Below are 24862 nucleotides of genomic sequence, written 5' to 3'. Positions count from 1 at the left end.
CTAAACCCCAAAAGCAGTCGGACAATGATTTGGCTGAATCCAAATGAATGAAGATTTAGCTGTGTCTGCTGTTTAACGGAGGACAATTACTCAATTTAACCTTAGTCGTTTTTTAAACTTACATCTGCGATTTCGGACCCCATTGAAGGATTTGGAGCAGAGTTTGACGTTATCGGCATCCGATTCTGTGATGAAAGGGTTTCAGAAAAGGAACGAGTATGAAGGAGTGTGCTGCAGCCTGTGGTGTTGAGTTTCAACCCGGCGGAAATCGACCTGAGGCGAACAGATGCCAGATCAGTCACAGTTCCCAATTTTCCCTACTCTCTCCCCTTCTGTTACCCTCACTGCCGTACACTCTGCTTTCACTGTGCTTACCTTTCTTCCAAGCTCTTTACCCGTCTAGACAGCAGCATGTTTTACTGTAATAAATCCTGGCAGCGATCCTTTTCACATCTCTCCCTGCATGCATTATTAGTTTTCTTGACATGGCTTACTTGTTGTAGCTTTTTTTTCTCCTTTTTTGCTCCAGTCCTTTACCGTGTTAGACATATGACTCCCTTTAAAGCCCCCCAACCCCCCAAAAGGACTTTCATTGTTCAACAACTGCCAGCTGGAAGCGGTGTTCTCGTATCAGTGTTTTTGTGGAAGTTTAAGAGAAAACGGACGTCGGATACCGTGATAGGGTTTTATCTCGTGCCAGTGAGCATGGGAAGATGAGGAGTAGTACAAGACAAGCTCTGACAGCTGGAGCAGAATCTGGGGGGGGGGGGGCGTCTCCGCTGGACAGGTCCCGTCTGTTGTTCAATGACACTCATTGTTTAAGTCTACTCCAGCTGCTGCCAAATGTAATATAACCCCACCTCCATCACAGCCAGTGGAGATCTCCGAAGAATCAAAGGAGAAAATTGGATTCTAGAATAAGCTGTGCAACTTTTTGCATTGTTCGCCCCACCTCCCCTCTTTTCAGTGGGTCACAATCCTACACCATCACTCAAGTTCCTGCCTTTTTAAATGGTTTGACTTGAATAATGCATTTTAAAGGGTATAAGTTTTCAGCATCATTGCATAGTTTATCCCGAACACCACAGATATCTATAAAGTATTAATAATGCTGAAAATATATAATATAAAGTATACTTGGGCACAAGGCATAAAAAAATGGAAAAACAAAAGTGAGGTCAGAGGTCGAATGTGACACGATATTTTGAATCCCCACATACCAGTATCATTTCCTAAATGTTGCCAGTATAAACAAAGTTAGTGATATTTTAAGCACAGTTTTAAAGAAAGGACATTTTATGAAAGTGTGACCTCATTAGACCTTGAAAACAAGTACAAAGTAACACGAAAAAAAGAATCACTCCCTATATGACTATACGTTGTCAATGCAAATCATTGCAGTCAGAAAATGCATAGTTTTATATCTATATAGCATTACTAGCACATTAGCAGATCAAACTATTGACCTTGAAGAAGAAGTGAGGTCTCAAATGTGACACATATTTTAAACATCTATATGGTACTTTCCATATGTTGATAATACACACGACACATGTGAGAATCATAGTTTTTAAGTTATAAGACTTTTAAAAGGCAATTTTCGACCAATAAATCATTAAGTTGACCTTGAAGACCTTGATGGGTGTAAGCTAAATTTGAACGGATTGTAAACATGACCCCGCTCTACACCCTTACAAAGTTTGATCTGAATTCATTTTGATGAATGACACACAACGCAAACATAACCCTCTTGGCTGAGGTAATAAAATGAATTATTTGAGAGAATTAGCAGAAAAAATTAATTGCTAATACACTTGGTAATATTTTAGTACAAAAGCTGCTGTAAAACGTTTTAAAATAGCAAAAGATATAGTAAAAAGGTAAAATGTTGATCATTACATTTTACCCAGTGAACTGTAGTGGTGCCCCATGTGTGTCGCTTTTGAAATATAGCACTTTGCAGTTTGGGAGCCTGATGTGCCTCTCCGTAGAGTCCAGCAGATTAGGGAGTCACAGTTGGAGCAGAGTCGAGTTGCTTGAGTCCAAAAGTCTCACTTTGCTGTCCAGAAGTTCATCAAGGCCCTGAACAACTTTAAGCAGCACAAACGGTATACTCACTGAAGACTGGAGTGGCAGGCCTAACAATGCTTTATTCCGCTTTATAATAAAGGAATAATGTTTAACAAACGGACACAGGAACGAGATCAAGATCACGCTGACCTCTTGAACTTGACTTACTCTAAAACAGCTCGTCTAGGGGAGATTAACATCTGGGTTTGTGGCAGACCCAAGCCGGCATGGCTTCATTCCATCTGTACAACAACAGACTGCAAACATGCAGTCCAGGCTAGCAGCACCGTGACGTGTTTTTGCCTCTTTGCTTTTATGTAGATAGCTGTGCAGTGCCTGTAGTGGTTCGGCTATATTTTTCTTGGCTGAAATCTTGTTTGTTCATTGATTTCTGCTCCCAAATTTTTTCATAGTCTTACTCTGTCGAAGGTCCTTGTATTAAATACAGTGAATCCTCGCAGCTCTAACTTGCTTCATGTTTGTTTTTTGTTGTTTTTAGGTCTCAAACTGGGAATGGAGCGGGATGCCTATGTGATGATTGCAGAAAAGGGCGAGAAGCTCTACCACATGATGATGACCAAGAGTCGACACCTGATTAAGGACAGGAGAAAGAAGCTCAGCATTGTGCCCAAGTGCTTCATGGGAAAGTGAGTTTCTTGGCTTCCTGAGTATGGGGGTCTCTGTAGGTTTCAAGAATGTGACTGCAGTGCCACGCTGTTCACATGAGGGTCTTTACAAATTGTTCTTACGTAAGATCAGCAGGCTTTCAAAGGCGCTGGTATCCAGTCTCCCCAAGTCCTGGCAAAATGCCTAAACTGCTTTATCCATGCATCCCCTTGACTGTAATGAGCCCCCCTCACAGTCTGCTCTCATGGGTTATAGAAAGGGCCACGTTGCTGCCTACCCCCCCCCCCCCCCACCACCCCACCTCACGCCATATCATTGAGCACACACTGACACAGAGACTTTCATTAGCAAAGGGCCTTTAGCTGCTTCAACAGGCCATTCCACTTTATGTCCCCTTGATGTCTCCGTGCAGTGAGAAGAAAATAAGAGACTTGCTTCTACTTCCCTCGTTTCCTCTGCATGCACATCAGTTTTTGTGAGATCCTGAGCAGCAATTAAAATTCTTTCTGGCACCATCTCGGGGAAACAAAACATAAAAACTAGGCAACGCTTACAATGGAGACTGATGGCCGCTCTTGTAAAGAGAAATCAGGGAGCAAGCATTAATGTCTGCAACACTGCCAAAGCGGCCTCTCAGTATATCAGAGATTATAAAATGCGTACCTCACGCAAAAGTGTTTTTAAAAATGTATTTTTTATGCATGAGTAAATGTAGTGGACGATAACAGAGGAATCACACCAGTGATGGTGCCCAGAAGTGAATTCATAAGACTTTAAAAATATGCAGTGGTGTTTATTAGAGTCAAGTTAACTCTTCCATGTTTTCAAATCAGTTTCTGTTTCTGCTAGGAATTATAGTTTGCCATACTATGTGTCCGTATCTGTGCAAGTTTGTGTGTGTGTGTGTAAGCTTTCATAGTCAGAGCATATTCCCTTTTTATCATCTTCTCTGGAAGGCAATGATTCATCACCAAATACTTTCAGTTCAGGTCACTATCAGAACAGTAGCTTTCGATCGTTTTCCAATTTGAGTGTTTCTGCTTTTGCCCGCCCCCATAAATGCATTTTTAAATTTCTTACTCTCTCATCTCTTTACACTCACTGTCATATCATTCTACCATCTCCCCCTTTCCTCACTTTATCACTCGTTCATTTCCTGCCAGTAAGTGCAACCACGCGATCTGATATCGTCGTGTTGGTGTTGTTCCCAGATCATCATACTAAATGTTGTTCCAGGATCAGCATTGCAAGTGACCAATCAGAATGTTGTGATGTCATACTTTTGCGACTTCGGGAAAAACTGCCGTAAAACAAAAAACTGTACTTAAGCTGTGAGAAACCGCTTCTGTCCGCCGATCAGCGGACCCTGACCCTAACCGTAACCCTTTAATAAACGATAAGCAGAACTGATATTGTCCTTGCAACATTGGAATTTCATAAATGCACAATGGCTTGGCGCGCAAAAGAATAACATCAGAACAATGTGATTGGTCACTTGCAATGTTGATCCTGGAACAACATTTTCATGATGATCTGGGAACCACACCAACACGACGATATCAGATCATCTTTGCATTTATTTTTCTGATGAAATTAGCAACGGTCATAGATTTAGTGCTTATTGCATTAAACGGAGATGCTGACTCCGGTTTGATAGGACTCTGTTGTGTTGATAGCCTAATTCCATCAAGTCACTGTTGTGGAAAATTGCCGGTGTTAACACTTTTTTTTTTTTCCCTTACTAGCTTAATTTTGGTTGTGCCCATCTTTCCATTATAAGACCTCTGGCTAGGAAGAGCACCTCAAGTGTTCAGCTCCATTCCAATCTGCTTCTGCTCCACTATATTTGTGCAAGGGCATGGTTAAAGGGGGGTTGGGATGGCACCACTGGCTATATGTAAAGTTTTAGCCATTGTGCTGTTTTGAAACCAGCAAAACAATTTACTAAATTATGCGGAAGACATGTCTTATATACTGCCTTATTGACTCTGATGAAACCGTAATTTTCAGTCCTAATGGGCGACACATGGACACATTGCCTCACAGCAAGAAGGTCCTGGGTTTGAATCCACCATCTGGCTAGAGCTGTTTATATGGGTTCTGTCCAGGTACTGTGGATTCTTCACAGTCCAAAGACATGCAGTTAGTGGGGTTAGGTTAATTGGCAATTCTAATTGCCCATAGGTGTGAATGGTCGTCTGTCTCTTTTTGTTAGCCCTGCGACACACTGCTGAACTGTCCAGGTGTACCCTACTTCTCCCCCTATCGTAGCTGGTATTGGCCCCGCTCCTCTGTCACTCTGAAAATGATGATGAAATGATGAAAATGAAGTGCAAGGTAATGAATGGATGGGCATAATGATCAGATCTGAAATTAGCAGTTGAGATCATATACTTATTAGGAAACTATTTACTGAGTTCATAAATTAAGTAAACAAGAGGAGACTTTTATTCAATAAGACTTCTTTTTGCATGTTTGGAAGTTGTAGGCACTCAAATCAGACCACGATTAGATTCAGTGAGCTTTTTAAAATGACTCTTTAAAAAAAAAAACAAGTGTTGGTGAAGACAGACCGCATCAGTAGGTGCTTGATTAAACGCATCTGTGGATGAAAGTGAAAACACCCAAATTTAAGTTTAAAGAGATGCGGCCAAACAGGCTTAACAAGGTTGTCCAATGTATATTTGTAACAATAACTATATGATTTTGAAACAATATTTATTGATAGAAGATTTGCTAATAGTAGCTCCATAACAATACATTTTTAAGGTGTAAAACACTACATCTGTAATGGACATTTATGTGGTAAAATATATTTTCAGGCTCTGGTGCAGTATACTTTATATTATACACTCTGTACTAATGCAATGCACAAAAACACAGAAAATCCAGCTGTCTTTTTTATGTCTTTCTATTTATGTCTTGTAGAATTTACAGGCTTTTATGGTTCTTTGCCTCTGCTTCTGTTGGGTGTAAAACTAACCTGCGTGTCATTTTCACAATGCATGTTAACTCTAGGCAAGATTTAATTAAGCATGTGGCGTCATAAAAGCCACAAAATTTTAAACTCAAGTAAAAGGTCAAAGGTTCTGACCCACAGTGTCATGCAAATGGAATAGATTATGAATGATGTTTTCAGGAAAAAAGTCTCAAACAAAACAAAACACAAAAGTTTGGAAAATTACATTTTTTAAAATCTTGATGAGGTGTTGTTAGTGTGCATTTAGAAGTAAAATCTGTTGGTTTCTTAAATTTTACTGTATTACTCTGTATATCTTTGTGTTCATTCCCATAACAGCTCTGTGTCCCAAAATTAACCTGACTCTTACATAACACCCACATACCCATACCATTCACTTGAGTCCCCTGTCATTGTCACTTAACAGCCAAAGAACATAAATGGAGACAATGAACACACACTCACAAATATTACAATCATGAAATCATGTTTTATTCTCAGTTTGAGGGAGAAAAGGAAACTCGGGACTTGCTCATGCACATATACAGCTCTACATGTTAGAGCACTCACTTGGCATGCTCTTTTCTCTTCAAAGATTTCTATATAATCATGCATACAATGTGAGCATATGGTTATGTGTTGACTTCATACATACACATGCACACATTATGCGCTTGACATTTACACATTCTTCTCATACACTAGGCTAATAAATCTATTGCATGACTGCCTGGAAGCAAATCCACACATAAGGACAGATTTCACACATACAGCTTTCAGAATTATTACCATGCTGGCGTGCTCAATCCCAGAATTAATGAACATGCACGGACACAAACATGCACCAGCTCTCTCCAGTTCACAGTTCGTCATTATCTGGGCAAGCGATTTCACTCAGCAGCATGAAAGGCAAAGAAGGGGAGAATGTAATTTTCTCCTTCAAACATTTGTTCTGCGCACACTGGGTGTGAAGACAAGTGAGCAGAGCTTAGAAGTGCTTACATTTGAATGGTTAATGCTTGTATTCAAGCAGCTGTGAGGGATATCTGGAGGAAAAGATAAACTATTCATTTTTGTGGAATTTGTTTTCCTAAAACAAACTGCAATACATTTTATCCTTAAAAAGCCTTACCATAGTATGAACATACTAGATTGCATAAGAGTGCCATATGACAGTGAAGCTGTTCTGTAGCTAGGATATATTTCGCTAGCTGTATGGTGTGAGCATACTAGAAAAAAAGATGGCTCTGGTATAAGACACATGGCCTAACAACAATACTTATATCAGTGGAATAGAGTGCAGAAAAACAAACATTATAAACTGCTTTTCTTGCAGTTAAATAGGGTTTAAAAAATTATTTAAAGGTAGAACGCTGTATTAGCTCTGCTAACTAGCAATGATTAGCATGTACATTAGCCACATTTAGCTGTTAGAGCCACAATCTGCAATATAAGGCAGTGCTTGCTTACATACAGACACAATATTAGTTTGAAAAATCACTTCCTCAGACACGACCTAACCTCTTTGTAGGATTTAACATGACTAATGATGTCAGTAACTAAACTTCAGGTTGTTGCATTAACTCAGTATTGATCTGTGTAGTCATTCGCGCTCCGTACATTCACATTCAAAATAAATTTTATCAAACCAAAAATGCCACTTTTCACTCCAGACCGAACTGTAATGAAATCTGCCTTTTAAGTTAAATATATAAAAGTTTTGGCACCATTATGACCAAATCAGCCAATGCTTTTCAGAGTTTCTTAACTGACATGGTTGTTTAAGTACTTTAGCTATGAACAGCAGTCATAGATATCTCTCCATTTTTGTCTTGTGTCCTCAGTGAATTCGTGTCATGGCTCATAGAGAGCGGAGAGATCAGTAAACCTGAAGAAGGAGTCAACCTGGGACAAGCATTACTTGAAAATGGCATCATCCATCATGGTGAGACAAATTAATGTAGTTATTTCTCCAACTCTTTACTCCTCTGTCATCTTCTAATCCTCTATAACGTTTGCATTTTAGAGCTCTGTAGCTCTCCTCGTCATTTTTCCCCCTGTTTGGTCCTTCTCTGTCTTCAGGCCTGTTTCTAATGGCTCCTTTTCTCTGATTCTCACTCTCTTTCTGTAATTGGTTGACTCATTCATATAACTCACAAATCCTCTGTGTTTTATGGTTGTCCCACAACGATCTGAAATTATTGTCTGGTATTGTCTCTTGCCCGAGGGACACTCATAGGTTTACTTACATGAATTATACATTTAGAAATGAAACAAAATACTCACACTCACTTGGACAGACACTATTATAGAGAGTGTGTATGAACACAACTGCTGCTGTTGCTGACAGGGCTCTTGTATGTAAGTGCAGGCCACTGTAAGTATTTCTACATGCCACACTCTCAGGAGAAATCTGCTGAGACCTAGTGTTCATATTCTTTAATACCTGTGAAAAATCCCAAGAAATCCTCCCTCACATTTACCATATAACCATAGAGAGACACAATGATGACATGCTGGGCTCTATGGAACAGCTGTGAGGCTTTGTGGGTAAATTGAAGAGGTTTGAGCCCTGCAGGCAAAATGTAGGTGTCACAGTTATCCAGTGAAAAGAAATCAGAGAGAGGTAATGTAACAGATTGGGAGACCACAGGAGTAAAAGTAAATCCATGTATTTTACAGTTCTTATCCAATTAGATGTACATGGTTGGTTTGAGGCACTTCCATCCTCCAGTTTACACCTGAATTTGAGCAATTTTGAGATCTTCTTTTTCCCTCCACAATAATTCAGCCATCATTTTATGTACTTTGAATCCCACAACACTTTACAATGACTGATTTGGTGGTGCATTCCTTTGGTTTTATGAGGGTATTTTAAGTCTAGACTGAGAAAACCAGCAGCTTGTTTGATTCAATGCCAGCTTGTTGTGGTGGAACCAAACTGCCTCTCATTGGCAGATTTCACGGTTAGCTTTGTGACTATCGTCTGTTTCTGTGTGTCAGTCATTTTTCCATTTTCCGTATTGGATTAATTCTAAATAAGTCATTCTGGAACTTTTTTTATTAGTGCAAGCTGGGACGTTTTTTTGGGACTGGTATTTGTCTGCTGTTAACGTCATTTATATCACTCCACCCAATGCCCCCAGGAAATATAGTTCTTGCCTCTTACCTTTTTTCTGTAATTATAGCAATACTATCAACAGATGCATCAAAAAGTGGCACATCAACATTAAAATCTTAAAGGTCTCTATTCCAATGTCAAAAAGCAGTGTTGCAGTAAATTTGTTGCCGCAGTGCATCACTAGCTCATCATAACTGGTAAACCTCTTCAGCCTATTATGTGTGAATACAGCAATATTAACACTGGCATTGTATTAGATATGTCATCCAGTTACAGTTGAAAATCAGTAGCATATATGTCCATAACCTTAAGTCCATTTTTGAAGAGTAGATATTCGCAAAGGGAATATGTAAAGCAGAGAGTTTTCTTTGGCTTTGATGTTCCACATTTCACAAAAAACACCTATGTTACAAACTCGAAATCATCTGATATTCAGCCTGGAGCAGAGCTGAGGTGACGGTTCCTTCTTTTGCTCTTGTTTTAGTGTCAGACAAACACCAGTTCAAGAATGAGCAGGTGATGTACCGTTTTCGTTATGACGATGGAACCTACAAGGCCCGCAGTGAGATGGAGGACATCATGTCGAAGGTAACGAGAGTTCTGCTTCTGGATCTTTTCATTGGTGCGACAGAACAAAGAGCATCAGGATAACGACAGTTGTAACGAATGAGCTGTAAATGTTTGCAATGGCTTTATATTAACTTTGAGGTAAAATAAGAATTCATTGACTTGTTTAAAGGGTCTGCCTCTGCAGATTTCTTCACTTTCATACCCAACAGCACAGCAAAAGTCAGCTAACATTTCTTTCCTCACATGCTTTTGCATGTTTTCATGGGTTCTCCTTCTCTATTTCAGCTTCCTCCCACAGTCCAAAAACATGCAAGGGTTAGGTTAATTGGTCGTCCTGAATTGGCAGTAGGTCTGAATGTGAGCAAGAATGGTTGTATGTCTCTTCAGGGCGTTCCATGCTTCTTGTGACCCTGAGCTGGATAAGCAAAAGAAGACGGATGGACGGATTGATAAAAACTCTAAATGATTCTTGCACTGTCATGCTAAAGCTTAAAAAATACAATTCAGACCCACTATCTTCTTCCAGAAATTGAGAAAAAAATCAGCTTTTATTTTCTTTCTGCCGCTTTCATCTACTATCATTACAGCTCGATCCTCTCATCACATGTGGATCCTGCCGTATGGTGCAGTTGGCTGTTGTTCCATTAAAAAATATATTGTTCCTCCAAAACTGTCCACCTTTGACAAACTTTATACAATATAATTTGGACATTTTACAGTTTTAGATACGCTCCAGATACAATCTCACATCTCTCATAGACGAGTGAGGCAGAAGCTCAACTTGACAAAAACGATGAACCTTTTTTTGGTCTCCATTTGTTCTCAGACCTGACTGTTGTCAGGGTTTGATATAAAAAAACAAACATTTTTTTGTCCTTAATTCATAGCCTTAGGGTAGCTCTTTTCAGTTGTTCTGAAGCCATGTTCATACCTGTTTACCCAAGGCGTGTATGATCTATGAGTCAGCAGCTCCATTTTTCTATCGCTACAGGGCGTCAGGCTTTACTGCCGGCTTCACAGCCTCCACACACCTATCATCAAGTAAGTACCTGCCCTTCTCCCTCTTTTCTTTCTCCTTCTTCATTCTTTATTCTCCGCTCTTAACATCCCTGCTCTCCAGGTGCAAACATGCATATTCATGAAGGGTTCACATTCGACCCGAGTCACCCTTTCTGTGATGACTGAACAAATGGTATCCCTGCCAGGAATGACAACCCTCAAACCCTTTTCCCTTCCAAACTGGAGTCCAAGCCAGCCGTGAGCTGCTGTAGGTTTATGCTTTCAGGATTCAGTTTTTCATGGCTGGAGGCTTATATAAGCATGCTCTTAGAGGATTAAGGAGAGCCACTTACTGTGAGCATTTGTCTCTTTATCTTTACAGTATTGAGCGTTGAACTCTCTATTTCATACACAAATGCTCACACAGTCACTTTACCGCTGAGTGCACCTACTTAGAAAACTAATTACTACAGTGTGTAGTATATACATACACATAAACACACACTTTGTTAGCCTCACTATATGTTAATGTACATATGTAGCTAAACTAGGGTCGTTTAAATTATGGTTTACCTACTAATTACATACTAATCCTAAAATAATCCCATAAGGTGGCATAGAGTTATCTCACTTTACAAAAATCTAAATTTAAACAGAAACAGGAACCATGGGAAACTCACAATGTTCCTGTGTGATAAGCAGAGGTGTGGACTCGAGTCACATGACTTGGACTCGAGTCAGACTCGAGTCATTAATTTTATGACTTTAGACTTGACTTGAAAAAATGTTCTAAGACTTGTGACTTGACTTGGACTTTTACACCAATGACTTGGGACTTGAATTGGACTTGAACCGGTTTACTTGAAAAGACTTGATATTTTACCCCAAATATAAAATTTAACATGCATATTATATAGAGATTGAAAATGTGACGTCATTCACGGGTAGAACCGCAAAGGATTCTGGGAACTCGTGGCAAGCGGCACTAGCGCACGCAGGCTTTCAATTAAAATCAGTTATACAGCGATAAAAAGAAACACAAAAATGTCAAGAAGCTGTTGTATTATTAACTACAATAGCCGGTCGCATGACAGCCACGGGAAGCCGATGGGTAAAGAGATCGGTTGTTATCGGATTATGTCGTTGAAGAGAAATTGTTCGAGCCATGTTTCTGAAGTAACAAAGACGCGACTGGATCGCAGCCATTCAAAGATCAAATATAACGTCCCAGAACACTCCAGCTCACAGGTTAGTCTGCTCCAAGCATTTACACGAAGGTCAGTGTTTTTTAGTAGTTAATACGTCATTTTCATAACATAATTAGTGATATAGGTTACAAGCAAGTCTGGCGCTGAACAGAAATTGTCGCGCTATGCTCCTTTATTTATTGTGCATAAATAGTGAATTGTCCTGACACAATATTGTGTTTCGCTTCTGTTATTATGGTACATTAACAAAAACATATACTTTTATTCACAGGATAAAACAGTTGTTTTGTATCACTAATTGCCCAGTACGATTACAGCATACAATATTATTGTCACTGCTACATTTCTGTGATGCTACCAGAAATTATTTCTACTACTAATTAATTACCCTTGAGCTCAAAGGTCCTATTAATAAACGGTTAACGAATGTGTATTTATGACGACAATTTGTGAGACTGGTAAACTTATGATACGTACGATGGTCTTTCGTTCTACACGGTGCATTTCAAGGTCCTGCACCCATCCGTCGGTAAACTGTACCTGGGCTTGTTGCAGTGACCTGAAGTTACTAAACTTCATGAGTGTATGCACTCACTCCAAGAACCGTATGATTATAAATATGCATATAAATATGCTACAATGAGATAGCTGACTTCATCTAACTAGCAAATGTTGTCCAGGCTACGTTGGTGATACAGTTTTTTTAATGTGTATGATATTTTTGTCATGCGATTTTAAAGCTGGTCCTACAACCGCATCCAAGAATAACATGCAGCTTATCTCAGAACTGTGGGTGAAAATTATTCTTGGAGCTAGGTTTAATTGAGCTGCATTTTAAAGAGGTGCAATTTCACAATTTGTGTATATTTTCTAAGTTCACTATTTTGTCATGTGTTGAGAAAAACACAGATTTTAAAATTACATGGTCTAATATTTACATTTAGCATATAACTGCAACATTATTTTTTCATTATTTTTTTTTAAAGACTCGAAAGGACTTGAAATTCAAAGTTTCAGACTTGTGACTTGACTCGGACTTTTACACCAGTGACTTGAGACTCGACTCTGACTTGCCTGACATTACTTGAGACTTGACTTGAGACTTGAGGATAAAGACTTGAGACTTACTTGAGACTTGCAAAACAATGACTTGGTCCCACCTCTGGTGATAAGCCCTCAAGGACACACACTGTACACACATTCTCTCTCTGCTCCTGTCCCTCCTTTCATACTATTCCCTGCTCATCTCTCTATCTTTCCCTCCATCACTCACCCGCTGATTGAAGTGGCCGGAGTTGCCATTGGTGCAAACAAAGAGCCTTTGGTCTGGGGACAAATCCTATTAACATACAAAGGCAATCCTTCTGCCTGCCAGGCACTTATTATGTAAGATGGCCTTGCTTTTTATTTATTTATTTATTTATTTATTTATTTATTTATTTATTTATTTATTTGTTTGTTTTTAATTGTAAGCAGACACCATTAATTAAAATGTCTGAGTGATGGATGTGTTGCATTTATGAATAATAAATAATCATAAAACCGTGCCACTGTTTTATTAAACTTTGTCTGGTGACAGAGCCTCCAATGATTTCCTAATGATAGAATGCCTTGGAAAAAAGTAACTACATGATAAAATGCACATTAAACTAATAGAATTAACATCGATGATGTCATGGGTATATTATGTTGTTAAAACAGAAAGTCGCTGATCATAAAACGATACTGGGAAGTTATCCACTTTCACGGTTGTTTCACTGCGTTGTCAGCAGTGTCATTTGTGCCCACATCATCATTTAATATATACGGCGCTTGTTTATTCTGAATATAGTATACTGAGTATGGCTGTTAGTGGCATATGTATCACAGTCTATTTCTGTGATACAACTCGCACAACCGAGAAATTGCACGTCGAAAAACACATCCTCTGTAGCATTTCCTGTTTTACGTTTTACTTGTCGAGCAGGCTGGTGCATTGTGGCTGAGCGAGCTGTGGTTGTTCTCAAATCGTAAGCTTACAGAGTGAGAAGTTAAAGGGACAGCAAGTGCACGGTGCTTATCTCACGGTCTGTACTGTGAAACCAGGGACTGATCAGCTTGACGTCAAAAAAAGGAAGAACAAAAGATGAATTCCCAAGTTAATGACCGAATCTCATGCAGATGACTTCAGCATAACTGACCACTAGCTGAGTTCAGCATAAGCTAAGCGATGCATCTGAATAGTAACACCAAACACCAATGAGATAGCATGCACAGCTAGGTGTTAAAGCAGCTAACCACAAAGAGGTTTTGCTACACTTGTAACTCTGTTTCTTTTTGTTTTTTTATTAAAGTTTGCACTGAACAATAAAGCTGATCTAATTCAATCTTTTGTTGCTCCTTATAGGGACAGAGACCACCATCTGAAAACCTTTAAATCAGTAGTGCCTGCTAGCAAACTGGTGGACTGGCTACTCTCACAGGTAAAATAAGAAAATATTACACCGATGCACACTCACGTGAATCCACAGAAGCCACCAAGGGTGCATTCAGTAATGATGTCTCTCATTACTGTAAATGAATGAATTGCTGCAGTGCATTGTGGTTGTTGTGTAAAACAACCACAATGCATTGAAATTGAACAGTGAAATGAAACTAGTGGCTCAAAAATGTATTAATTTTAGGGTTGCATTTGGGTAAAAGGTGGATTTTCACTTTTTAGACTTTTGTGACTGTCACATAAACATGTACTGTCAATGCTACCATCCTGAGTTTCCTCCAAAATGTAAATGTGCACCCTTGTCTCAGTCCAGACCTTCAGGATGATGTAGCATGTGTTTTCTAGCTAAAAGCACTTTTTAATGAAACATTAGAATTCAGAAATTTAGAGTTATCATTATAATTTTGAAAAAGTTGCCTTTTATTATAGGTACGGTTTGAATGCAGTTTTAACATTTTCTACTGTCTTTACTGAAACTGAGGGACAAGTAACCCAGTAGTGTCCTAATCTCTCCCTCTCACTTGTTCTTAGACACATAGATATTAACCTGTGCTGATTAAATTGTACAGTTTTTAATGTCACAAATTGAAGCAGCATGCTGCATATGAGCAGGTGTAAACAGGCATTGTGAATGACCCTGTGTGCGTCATTGACTTGGTTTCCCAGGGAGACTGCTCGAACCGAGAGGATGCCGTGACGCTGGGAGTGGGGCTCTGTAACAGCGGCTTCATGCACCATGGTCAGTTAAACTCACTCTCAAGCACTTTTGACAGATTCTAATCATTCATATTGTTTCGATTCCCCACAGCTTTGGCTTAAATTTGAATAGTGTTGTGTTTGTGGCACTTTCTCTTCAGTTCTTATTCTCTCCCCGGTCTTTCTGTGCTTTTCGATTACATCATCTTTCCCCTTCTCTCAACCCCACAAAAATGTTGTATTGGCCACTCTCTCTTGCATGCCATCATAGGCTTAAAAAAGGGGGCATCCTAAACTTGTATACCCAGTCTAAATTTTTAAAACCTCACTCACCACATTGTAGTTGGAGCTGCTTTGGTCCCAGCCCAGCATGTTGAACATAAACAGTTTTAGGAGTGTAGCCTAACCAGAGTTGTTTGGCTTTGCTACATGGCTGTCTGGGTCACTCCACTGAACCGTGAACGCTGTTTAATGCATAAAATTGAATCTGTCGTCAGCGGACACATGTATTTTGGGTAAAGTGGGAAGCACTTAAAAGAAGTAGTGTGGAAAGGCTGAAGAAGTGACAAGTTAACAGCACTTCCTGGTTTCCTGAAGGATATAGAGAAGTATGCAAGATTATAATACTTGGACGCACTCTAATCGGGGAGACCTGCAGATTAATTTAAATGTTAAAGTTTTGAATCCTTATCAAAGTCTCTTTAAGACAATTTAACAACATCTCTGGAGTCTCATGTGCAGTATATCTACATTATAATGTGCATAAATATATACAGGATTATTTTTTTCAGTCCTGCATCTGCCATCTGTAAAAAGTGACTATAGAGTGACTTTTGTTTTTTTGCTTGCTTAGCTTGCACCAGCTTTCACTACCATCTGTTTGAAGTTGTCACCTGTTCTCCTTTTACTCTGCCCTTCTTCGGGGTGAGGAACTCTCTCTTCTCAGCCTGTCTGCCCACCGCGCTTCACAAGTCACTCTCTTTAGTTCTTAGTCAGCACATCTGCTGCTCTTGATCCCGGTTCCTTTTGAACTCCTCTTCTTTTTGTCTCTCTCCATTTTTTAAACTATCCTCACCTTCTTCATTCGTGTCTCTGTTTGACAGTTACAAGGTTGTAAAACACTTCATCCGTGGGATGATAATGGGTAGCAAAGTTAATATAATTAAGCTCACCGTCATGGACACCTGCAAGTATTGTAACTTACAGAGGCCGATAATAATTTACATGACCACACGTTTCCCTCCCACCACAACTCAATCTGCAGCAAGTACAGATCCATAAATCAATACTGAAGCCATAAAAATTATTGTTTGATCATTTATCTTTATCGCCTCTAGAGCAAATTGTCTTGTGGAAATCCATTTTGCACTTTATATCAACACTTTGCATTTAAAGGTGCGGCTGTACCCAGATAAAGCAAAAGAATACTGTGCTGAAAGTGCTTTATCATGTATCATGGCATGTTTTCTCAAATTCCTGCATCAGTGCATTGTAGATTCACAAAAATCAGTTTTTAAAAACTCTGTTCCAAAGATCCTTAAAAAAATTGATGTTGATTGTTAGATAATGTTGTCAGTTCAGGGTGTTTAAATGATGATTTAGCAGTGTGTGAGTAACTGTGCATGCATTATGTGTGACAGTTTCCGTAGCGGCACTCCCCCACCAGCTGAATAGGAGTAAAAGTCTTATATGGCCACAGCCTATGTGAGTCAGAGGAAATAACTCACATTTGTGCTTCGTTTTAGTTGGTGCAAGGCCAGTGTGAGTAGGTGTGACCTCTGTGTGTGTGTGTGTGTGTGTGTAATGAGTTTGTGAACACTTTTGTTGCTCATCAAATCTCTGAGCAGCTGGGTACCTTTGGCCCTCGGTGTTGCCCGTACAAGCCTCATTTTACAGTGGCCTCAGAGAGTCATGCATCTGCACAGACACGGCAGATTAGGTAACATCCTCGGATGCATTTTTTGTGTCAGGGAAATGTTTGTGCCTCATGTCACAAATTCCAAATCCTCCTAAGACGCAAACCAGATGGACTTTTTCTTTGGTCTGTTTCTCTGGAACAAGACGTGACAGAACGCATCGTGACTTTTTAGTGCAAACTTCAAAAAGCTGCGGCAAGGCAATGCAGTTAAAAGACATACTGTACGGTACAATAGTGTGTGTCCTGTAATTGTAGCCGTGCTTACTGATGTGCACTTGGGCTTCAGCTTAATGACTTAACTGCTGTTAGTACTGCATAATTATTGAGACAGAATAAGTTAGCCTCTCCCTTTAATTCTGTTGCCTCAGGCCTGTAACAAAATAAAAATAAAGGGAGATCTTTCAAAACACTGAAAAAGAAAAGTTTTGGGTATTTTCTTCACAATTACTGTGATTGGACAAAGCGACCATAATATGGTTCTCACCTGTTTGCAGTGCCCCATGTGTTGAAGTGAACCTCAGTACATCGGTGGGATTTACAGACACACACACACACAGACACACTCACAGACACACACACACACACACACACACACACACACACACACACACAATTTCTTGTGTCCTCCTGAGAGTCTTCCCAACCTTGGTTTGGAAGACTTGTGTTGGCTGCAGTCCAGATGTGGTCTTGCTCCAGATGCTCTCACTAAAATCATCAGCTAATGAGCTAATTAACTGTTAGCTTGTTTGTGTAGAAGACTCCCAAAGATGAAAGCTTCTATAAACACATGTATCTTTCTAGATTTTTTTTTTTTGGAAGTTGGGTCAAAGCTTTATTTAAAAAAAGCCTTTTTTTAATCTTTCTGCTCTTTTACTTTTCACTGATCTTGCAAGACCGATACTGTGACATTCTGCTATTTCTCTTTGTTATCTCCTGTGGCTGCATTCTGCACACATTTACCACATTCTTGTGTTTTTAAAAAAACATTTACTTCAGTTTTGGAGAAGAGCGAGTTTAAAGACGAGTCCCAGTTCTTCCGTTTCTACGCGGACGAGGAAACCGAGGGGACCGGCACCAAGAGCAAGCAGCTCCAGCGAAATGACTTCAAACTCATTGAAAACATCTTAGTCAAATCCCTTGTGGTGAGCAACACTCATATACACACTTTCACATTCTCCCACATCTATACATGGATACGCAGATATTGCCAGAATCTGGGAAAAAAACCACTTCTAGCATCATCATTTTCCCACGAGAAAAATGTGCTAATAATTAAAATTAATTTATAGCATCATTCCGATGCTATAAACATGGCACAAAGATGTCTTGATTACCTTGCACAGCATTAACCACCCCAAAGACAAAACAAAAGCATGATGGGAAACAATGAGCCACTGTACTGTAGACTGATGCAAAAATAACAAAAACAAGGTTTTTCAAGTTATCCTGTTACGCTGTCGGGCATAAATATGCATTTTGACTGTAGAACCCTGCATACATATATACCTGTGTGCCTTCTTCTGATCTCCACATCTAACTTTTATTAACACCACTATACACAGCCCGAGTAGCTTTGATGACAGCAAGCACATTTGAAATCGCTCTGATCACTATGCATCTGAGTGTTATATAATTGTAATGTAATCAGCTGTATCGGCCGGGATGAATCTCTGTTGCGCTGCTGCTGATACAAAAGATAACTGTGAGAACGGCAGCCGATGAATATTCTTGAAATACATTTGAAAATGTGAGCTGATGATTGATGACTGTAGTGCAGTTAAAAGCAGGACAAGACCTTTTCCTTCTTTAGTGCTTGATCTGCTTTAAAGACCTTTTAAGATGCGTCAGTCAACATTGTGTAGCCATTTCTTTTTTTAGCAGCAGAAAAAGGTAAGATTCAAATAAACAGTAACTTAGTTTTAACTCTTATAAGGTGTAATTTGCAGCAAACATGTCCATAATCACTCCAGAACTGAGCGTCCAGTTTGACACTATTAAATATTCTTTGTAGAAAGAGGAGGGGCTGCTTAGGGGAATATGGTATGTGCACTAACTGCCCAGATATTGGGTCACTTAGGTTTTCACTTCCAATCACATCTGTGGCGTGACTCCTGTTAATATCATTATCCTACAATAAAAGCATATAATATTTTTTTACACATACAGTAAAAGTCAGTCTGCACAACACTGGGTCAAGTGTTCGGGGGTTTCCACAAACTCACACAGAAAGTCAACTGTTTATTTGAGTCCATTATCTTCAGGGAAACCTAGAAGCATCATCAGCATCCCTTTTCATATCATAGTGAGAAGTAGGCACGCCATCTGGCTTTCCACAAGAAGTGGAAAAGGCCCTTTTCCTTGATTAGCAGAACTAATCCCCCCCAATGCCTATTATTGAAGTGAAGTGCAGGAACTCTTTATTTTCCACGGTCATCTCCTCTGATATAACAGCAGAGATCCCCATCTTATCAGGACTGTGCAGCAGGAAGATGGCCCCAGCAGCTTAACTAATGGACGCCGCTAATGTGTTTGGCGACGACAGCGTTTAACTTTAAGCCTCAACCCCAAGTGGGAATACAATATGGAGAACAGAGAGCAACATCAGGCAAAGGCACCTGAGACGGAATGAAAGTCACAAATGGCTAATGAAACTGTGATTATGTGTGAATAGTTTGCATGTGAGACCACCCAGAAAAAGTGCCGTAAATCACCTTTTTTTTTCTTTAAAGCTTCAGTGATTTCTCAGACAAACCAGGTCACTGCCATGAAGACAAGTTGCCGTTTTATAGCCAGAGCCTACAGTTGCACAGAATTACAGCAGCAGAACCAATGGAGACAGAAAGATGATGAATATGTGTGCATCTAAAATTATTTTCCTGTTTGCTTACTTGTGATACTAAATCAGTTCAAGACATTTTAAGCCTGACAGTCAGCGGTGAAAATGTGGAAGTAATTAGTCGATTTTCTCTGTGCTAGATTCACCCCGAGGAGGAAGGCTACGGCTTTGAGATTGAGGAGAAGAACAAGGCCATCGTTGTGAAATCTGTCACCAGGGGCTCACACGCTGAGGTAAACACACACACACACACACTTCTTCCAGCCTCGGGGTGTCAGTTCCACTAGGTAATGGCTGTCTACTCTCTGGACGGCTGCTGTCACTCTGTCTCTCTCCCTTTTTTGAGAACTCTGCTCTGATTGGCTGCAGAGCCATTTGCAGATATATTTTTATGTTTAGGAGGGAGCAGCTTCCATATTGGTATTTGTCCCGTCCGTGCCATTGTGTCAGCCTTCACTGATGATGGGGAGGGGAATTACAGTGACAGCTCAATGGCTATAATACAAGATGGACGAGCCAATGTTTTCCTGTCTTATTGATCATTCATCCTCTTTTTATGTCCTCTTACTCGCCTTAGACAGGTGACATACTTTACTTCTGGCCTGTCCGTCTCACAGCCCAGCCTGTATACTGTTAATCGTTGCAATGTTGTCATGAACACACATGATGGTGCCCTGGTTGTTTTTCCTCCACAGCCTGACTATAACTGTCATGCTCCCCACTATTTCCACATTTGTATCCTCATTTCTCCCGTGCCCCTGTGCTGCTCTGCAGCTCTCGATAATCTTCATTTTTATGCACTGCCCAACTACCACACTAAACCTTTGCTTCTCTGTTCCTTATTACTCCTTTTTTCCTTAATTTCGAACCCCCTCTCACTCTATTATTCATTCCCCCGTGCCCTCCACCCCCCACAGTGGGGCGAGGATTGCTAGTTGTGACACAGCCCGTGTGCCAGCGCAGTGAATGAAGCTCAGCTGATTCCCATGGGGCTCTGAAAAGGGCTGAGAGGCACACACTCACACACTGAGCTCTTTCACTATATGATACTATTATAGAAAGTCACGTGCAGACTGGCACCCATGCTGTGTAATCACACACACATATACATGCACCCCTCTGCATTCAAATAGCTCTGGCTCCTCCCAGTCGTTCCTACATCCACGCTGGGCCTTCAAACAGAGTCGAGGCCTGGCTTAACCAAGGCCATCCCACCGGATCTTTGCCCAGGACACTGGACTCACACAGTGAGTGCACAGAGGCTGTATTCTTCTCACAACGTGACTGAAGATGACTGCATTTAAATGCATGCTGCAGGCTGATTTGCTGTGTGTCTGTCATTTGTAAAGAGATATCAGAAGCTGAAATCCGACTGAAAAGCTTGAAAATGTTTGTTTCTTTGGGAGCAGGTATACTGGTTTGTGCAGCTGCAACGCGCCTTGACTGAAGAGATTGTATATTAGCTAAAGGAATCTGGCAAGATCCGACAAAGCATCAGAGGTCGCAGGCAGAGCAACTGGCAACATTAGGAAAAAAATTATAAAGTGACGCCCTTCAGTCTGGAAGTGCGTGCAAATCTAACACAAAGCAGGCATGACACTCAGGTCTAGCAATCATGCATTTTTATCATATCCAGTGGCCAATCTTTATACGCACTCACTGCATACAACTTCAGTCAAATGCTGGAAAATACACGACAAGACAGAACAGGCTGTGGGAATTTGGAGCAGCAAACAATGCTTTTCGTCTTATCGCTTGTTTGTTTGTTTTCTTCTTTGCTCCTTGGAGGCACATTATCATATACCAGCACTTGATTGTGAGTAATTCACGTTAGACAGGGGAATTGTACACAGTCTCTGTCTCACTCCGGTACTTGCTCGTAATTTTAAATTGAATTGCAGTCCCCCGACCTGAAACTCTTACTGTGCGGATGTTGCCTTTGGGAGGGGGTTCAGGCTGAAGCAAGCTGCCACCTATAAATAACCACATTCTGTCTCCTGTCTGTCCGTCTGTCCGTGCAGATGGCTGGCCTGCAGGTGGGCAGGAAGATCTACACCATCAACGAGGACCTGCTTTTCCTCAGGCCTTTCTCGGAGGTTGAAACCATGATTAGCCAGTCCTTCTGCATACGACGCTCCCTGCGGCTGCTGGTTGGCACCAAGGCCAAGGAGTGAGGGCTCATGCATATGTGCTGAAATACACAATGTCCACTCATATAGACCGCACTGGTCTGATTGGTATTTTCTTTTTCTTTTTTTCCAGGATCGTAAAAATCCCTGACAACCCAGACAGTCTCTCCTTCAGACTGAGTGGCTCTGTTCCTCCTCATGTCCACGCTGTAAGGAAAGGTAACTGACTTCTGTAGCCACAACAATCAGCAGAAATATGCATTTTTTTCAGAGATAGCAGAAGAATTTCATTATTACTCCTTCTCTCATGAACACTCAGAGAATAACACGTAGGACGAAAGCACGGTACCAGAGTTTAATAAGTAGGCTACAAAATGTAATTTATAACAGCGTTGCTGTATCGTTAATATCTGGTTTCTGTCACATGGCGAAATGGCAGAAATAGTGTGCAGTTTTGTATTTAAAGGTAAAATAAGACCATGGCTTTGTACGTGTAATGGAAAAATAATCAGTTGAGCACTTTACAGCTCCCGGGGAAGTGTAGTTAAATTATTATTTCTTGAATGTAGTTATAAGTGACCCATATTTTGCTTATGAGCCAACAGTGGAGATCTGTGAACAGACTTGTAAGATGTTGACCTTGTTATTTCTGCACCAGTGCCAGTAAATGCATTAAAAGTGTTTACGGTGTCAGAAAGACAAATAATTCCGAGGAAATTCAAAGGAAAGATGAGGTAACCCTAGCCTCTAACCACCTGTTACATTCTGCTCTTAGTGAGCCTCTATTAGGTTTTTATGGCCACCTGTCAGCCAGACAGCCCACGGTCAGGGTTCAAACCCTTAATAGAGCAAACTACTTTTCAAACACACACAATGTTCTGTGATCACAGCTAAAACTGTAATGGGTAACTGAAAAGACAGCTACTTCTGTTTCCCCTTTTCGTTTCTCCTACTTTTCTTTAAGACCTCCTTACTATACAGCCTGTTTGTCGGTCTCTAAATAGAAAAATCAGCAGTGTGTTTAGAAGTTAAATGAGGGATGAATCCCAATTTGTAACCTAGCAGCAGTAAGGCGAGGATACACACATGCACCCTAATAAAAAAAGACCAGCCAAGAAATTTGGTCCCTTGGTTTTATTGTCTTTCCTCCACTTTCTCTCCCTCTTAAACCCACCTCCTTCTTCCCTACATGTTCCTTTTCTCACTTTCCTAACATCCTCAATTACTTAGGACTCAGTATGACGTATGTTTCATTTGAATTCAGTGGCTAGTATTTTTTACCCCATTGTTTTTAAATGACTTTCTCTGGGAGATTTTCATTCATGGGTCAAGTAGTCTCCTTAATGTGGTTACTGCTGGCACCCTGGGTGGAAATGATGCCATTGCTGGTATTTTTAGATTGGGCAGGAAGGTTAATCGAGGTGTTGATTGGACTTCCAGGCTGTAAAGCCATTAGTAGCTTGAGACAGCATGTTATAGCACTCCACAGAGTGATTTCTCATTTTCCTGTAGAAACAATAGAGGAAATGTTTTGTTGAGAACTATGGGAATTGAATCCAAAAGTTAATTTTTTTTAATGAGTTCACTATGTTATGCTTAATTCAGTCATCCTGAAGAAGATGTTTCCCAGTTTATGTGTGGTGTTGTAAATGGTTTTTGCCTTTGTGCGAACTCATGATCCTGTGTGGAAATATTACAGGCTGGGAGGCAGCAGCGTCTGGTCTTCAGCCAGGCCAGGTCGTCCTGAAAGTCAATGGCAACAGTGTCAATCACAGCGACTACCAAGAGGTCCTGGAGCATTTCACAGCCCAGCGCACTCACCAGGAACCTCTCCAAGCGGTGAGCTAACATAGGCCAACAAAAAATACACTCCTGCCTGGAGTGAAACAGTATCCACAGTGTTCATTCAGCCCCACTGCCAAAACTGCATGAGTTAAATTCTTTATTAAAGTAACATTAGTGAATTGTTTTGGGGTTGTTGTTTTTTTTTTTCAAACTGAGCCATGACTAAATAACAAGTGTTTATACTGAATACTAGATGGCCAATGTCAAAACGACAAACTCCTCTTTGGTTGTTTTGACATTCCTGCAGAAGCTACTCATGTCTCCAGGCAGTATTTCAAAAGGCTGCAGACAGAGCAGAGCAAGGTGTCCTCCATACGATGTTTTGTCTTATTTTATTTAGCTGATCATTTAACCAGTTTGTTGTCGGTGGTTGAGTGCATTGCATTGTTCATTTAGGTGGAATCAGTCTTTATTGCATTGTCAGGGTAAAAGCTTCTCTATCCATACTTTAGCTTCTTCCCTCTAAAATACGTGTCTAAAGCCCTCTCATATTTACACAGCTTGATGTTGATGTTTCTGTTTTTCATCATGTTCTCATCCACATTAAAATTCCAACAAATAGTCTACCAAACACTGCAGCCATGCTGACGGCTGGTAAAACTAATATTGGATGGGTCTGTCTAGATGAACTGGTGAGAGAGAGGGGGCCCAGACAGCAGGCGCCCCGGCGACTGATTTTTTTGAGCTTTAATCTTCTTCCCACAGTGTCACTGGGTGTATCGAGCATTCGAGGATGTGGAAGAGCTACAAAGAGCGAGGGGTGCAGATGAGGAGGAGGACAGCCCTTTCAAGCCTTACCCAGTGGAGAATGGCTCTGACCACGAAGAGGACAAAAGCACCAATGGAACAGGTGAAACGTGTTGCTGTGAAATTGTTTGCAGTCTTTTGTTTTGCTTGGATTTAAAGTTTTATCAGTGTCGCAGTATGTCTTTGATTTCTGTATGAAGCTTTCAATCCCCAATTCCTTTGCGGTTTTTCCGCTCATGTCAGCTAGTTTCATTTCAGTCAGCAAAATGTATCTGAGCGAAATTAGTGCTGCTTTGGCAGCTTTTTGCCTTGTGTGTGAATCCAGATTGATTGCAGGCTTCATGCTAAAAACATGTGACCCTGCCAAAAACATTACATCAAAACATTATGTTCCGTCTACAATGCTTTTTTGTTTTTTGTTTTTTTCATTTGACTTCTGACTTGGGTCATATTCATCATGCCGCTAAAAGTGGCTTCAGCAGTAGGTAATTTGCTCTGGATATAGAAAATTCGCAGTTTGAAAATGACACTTACGCACGCTACAGTCATAGGACGCCATTAAGTAATATTCAGTGTACACTTAGTGGCCAATTTTCCCACAGTGCTGGCAGGGTAAGCACACTTGACAGATGTGCAGCACACTGTGTACCTTTACATG

At 40.4% G+C, this 24862-nt stretch overlaps 1 protein-coding gene across 2 annotated transcripts in view; it reads left to right on the top strand.

Annotated features, from left to right (window-relative positions):
- Positions 1 to 24862, top strand: part of prex1 (phosphatidylinositol-3,4,5-trisphosphate-dependent Rac exchange factor 1) — a 79227-nt gene that overhangs the window by 33480 nt on the left and 20885 nt on the right. For both annotated transcript variants that reach the window (XM_085443242.1, XM_085443241.1), the window contains exons 10-21: positions 2570 to 2717; positions 7501 to 7601; positions 9262 to 9365; positions 10339 to 10388; positions 13941 to 14016; positions 14700 to 14772; positions 17644 to 17789; positions 19624 to 19716; positions 21505 to 21653; positions 21746 to 21831; positions 23312 to 23451; positions 24163 to 24307. In XM_085443242.1, the coding sequence (XP_085299368.1) occupies positions 2570 to 2717; positions 7501 to 7601; positions 9262 to 9365; positions 10339 to 10388; positions 13941 to 14016; positions 14700 to 14772; positions 17644 to 17789; positions 19624 to 19716; positions 21505 to 21653; positions 21746 to 21831; positions 23312 to 23451; positions 24163 to 24307 (1311 nt within the window). The remainder of the gene's footprint in view (positions 1 to 2569; positions 2718 to 7500; positions 7602 to 9261; positions 9366 to 10338; positions 10389 to 13940; positions 14017 to 14699; positions 14773 to 17643; positions 17790 to 19623; positions 19717 to 21504; positions 21654 to 21745; positions 21832 to 23311; positions 23452 to 24162; positions 24308 to 24862) is intronic.

The sequence above is a fragment of the Copadichromis virginalis genome, linkage group LG20 (genome assembly GCF_057382275.1).
Source record: "Copadichromis virginalis isolate Kocher_CV1m ecotype Utaka linkage group LG20, C_Virginalis_male_GT1.1, whole genome shotgun sequence".
Lineage (NCBI taxonomy): Eukaryota > Metazoa > Chordata > Actinopteri > Cichliformes > Cichlidae > Copadichromis > Copadichromis virginalis.
The sequence above is the reverse complement of the archived record's forward strand: the minus strand, read 5'-3'. Positions and strand labels throughout refer to the sequence as shown.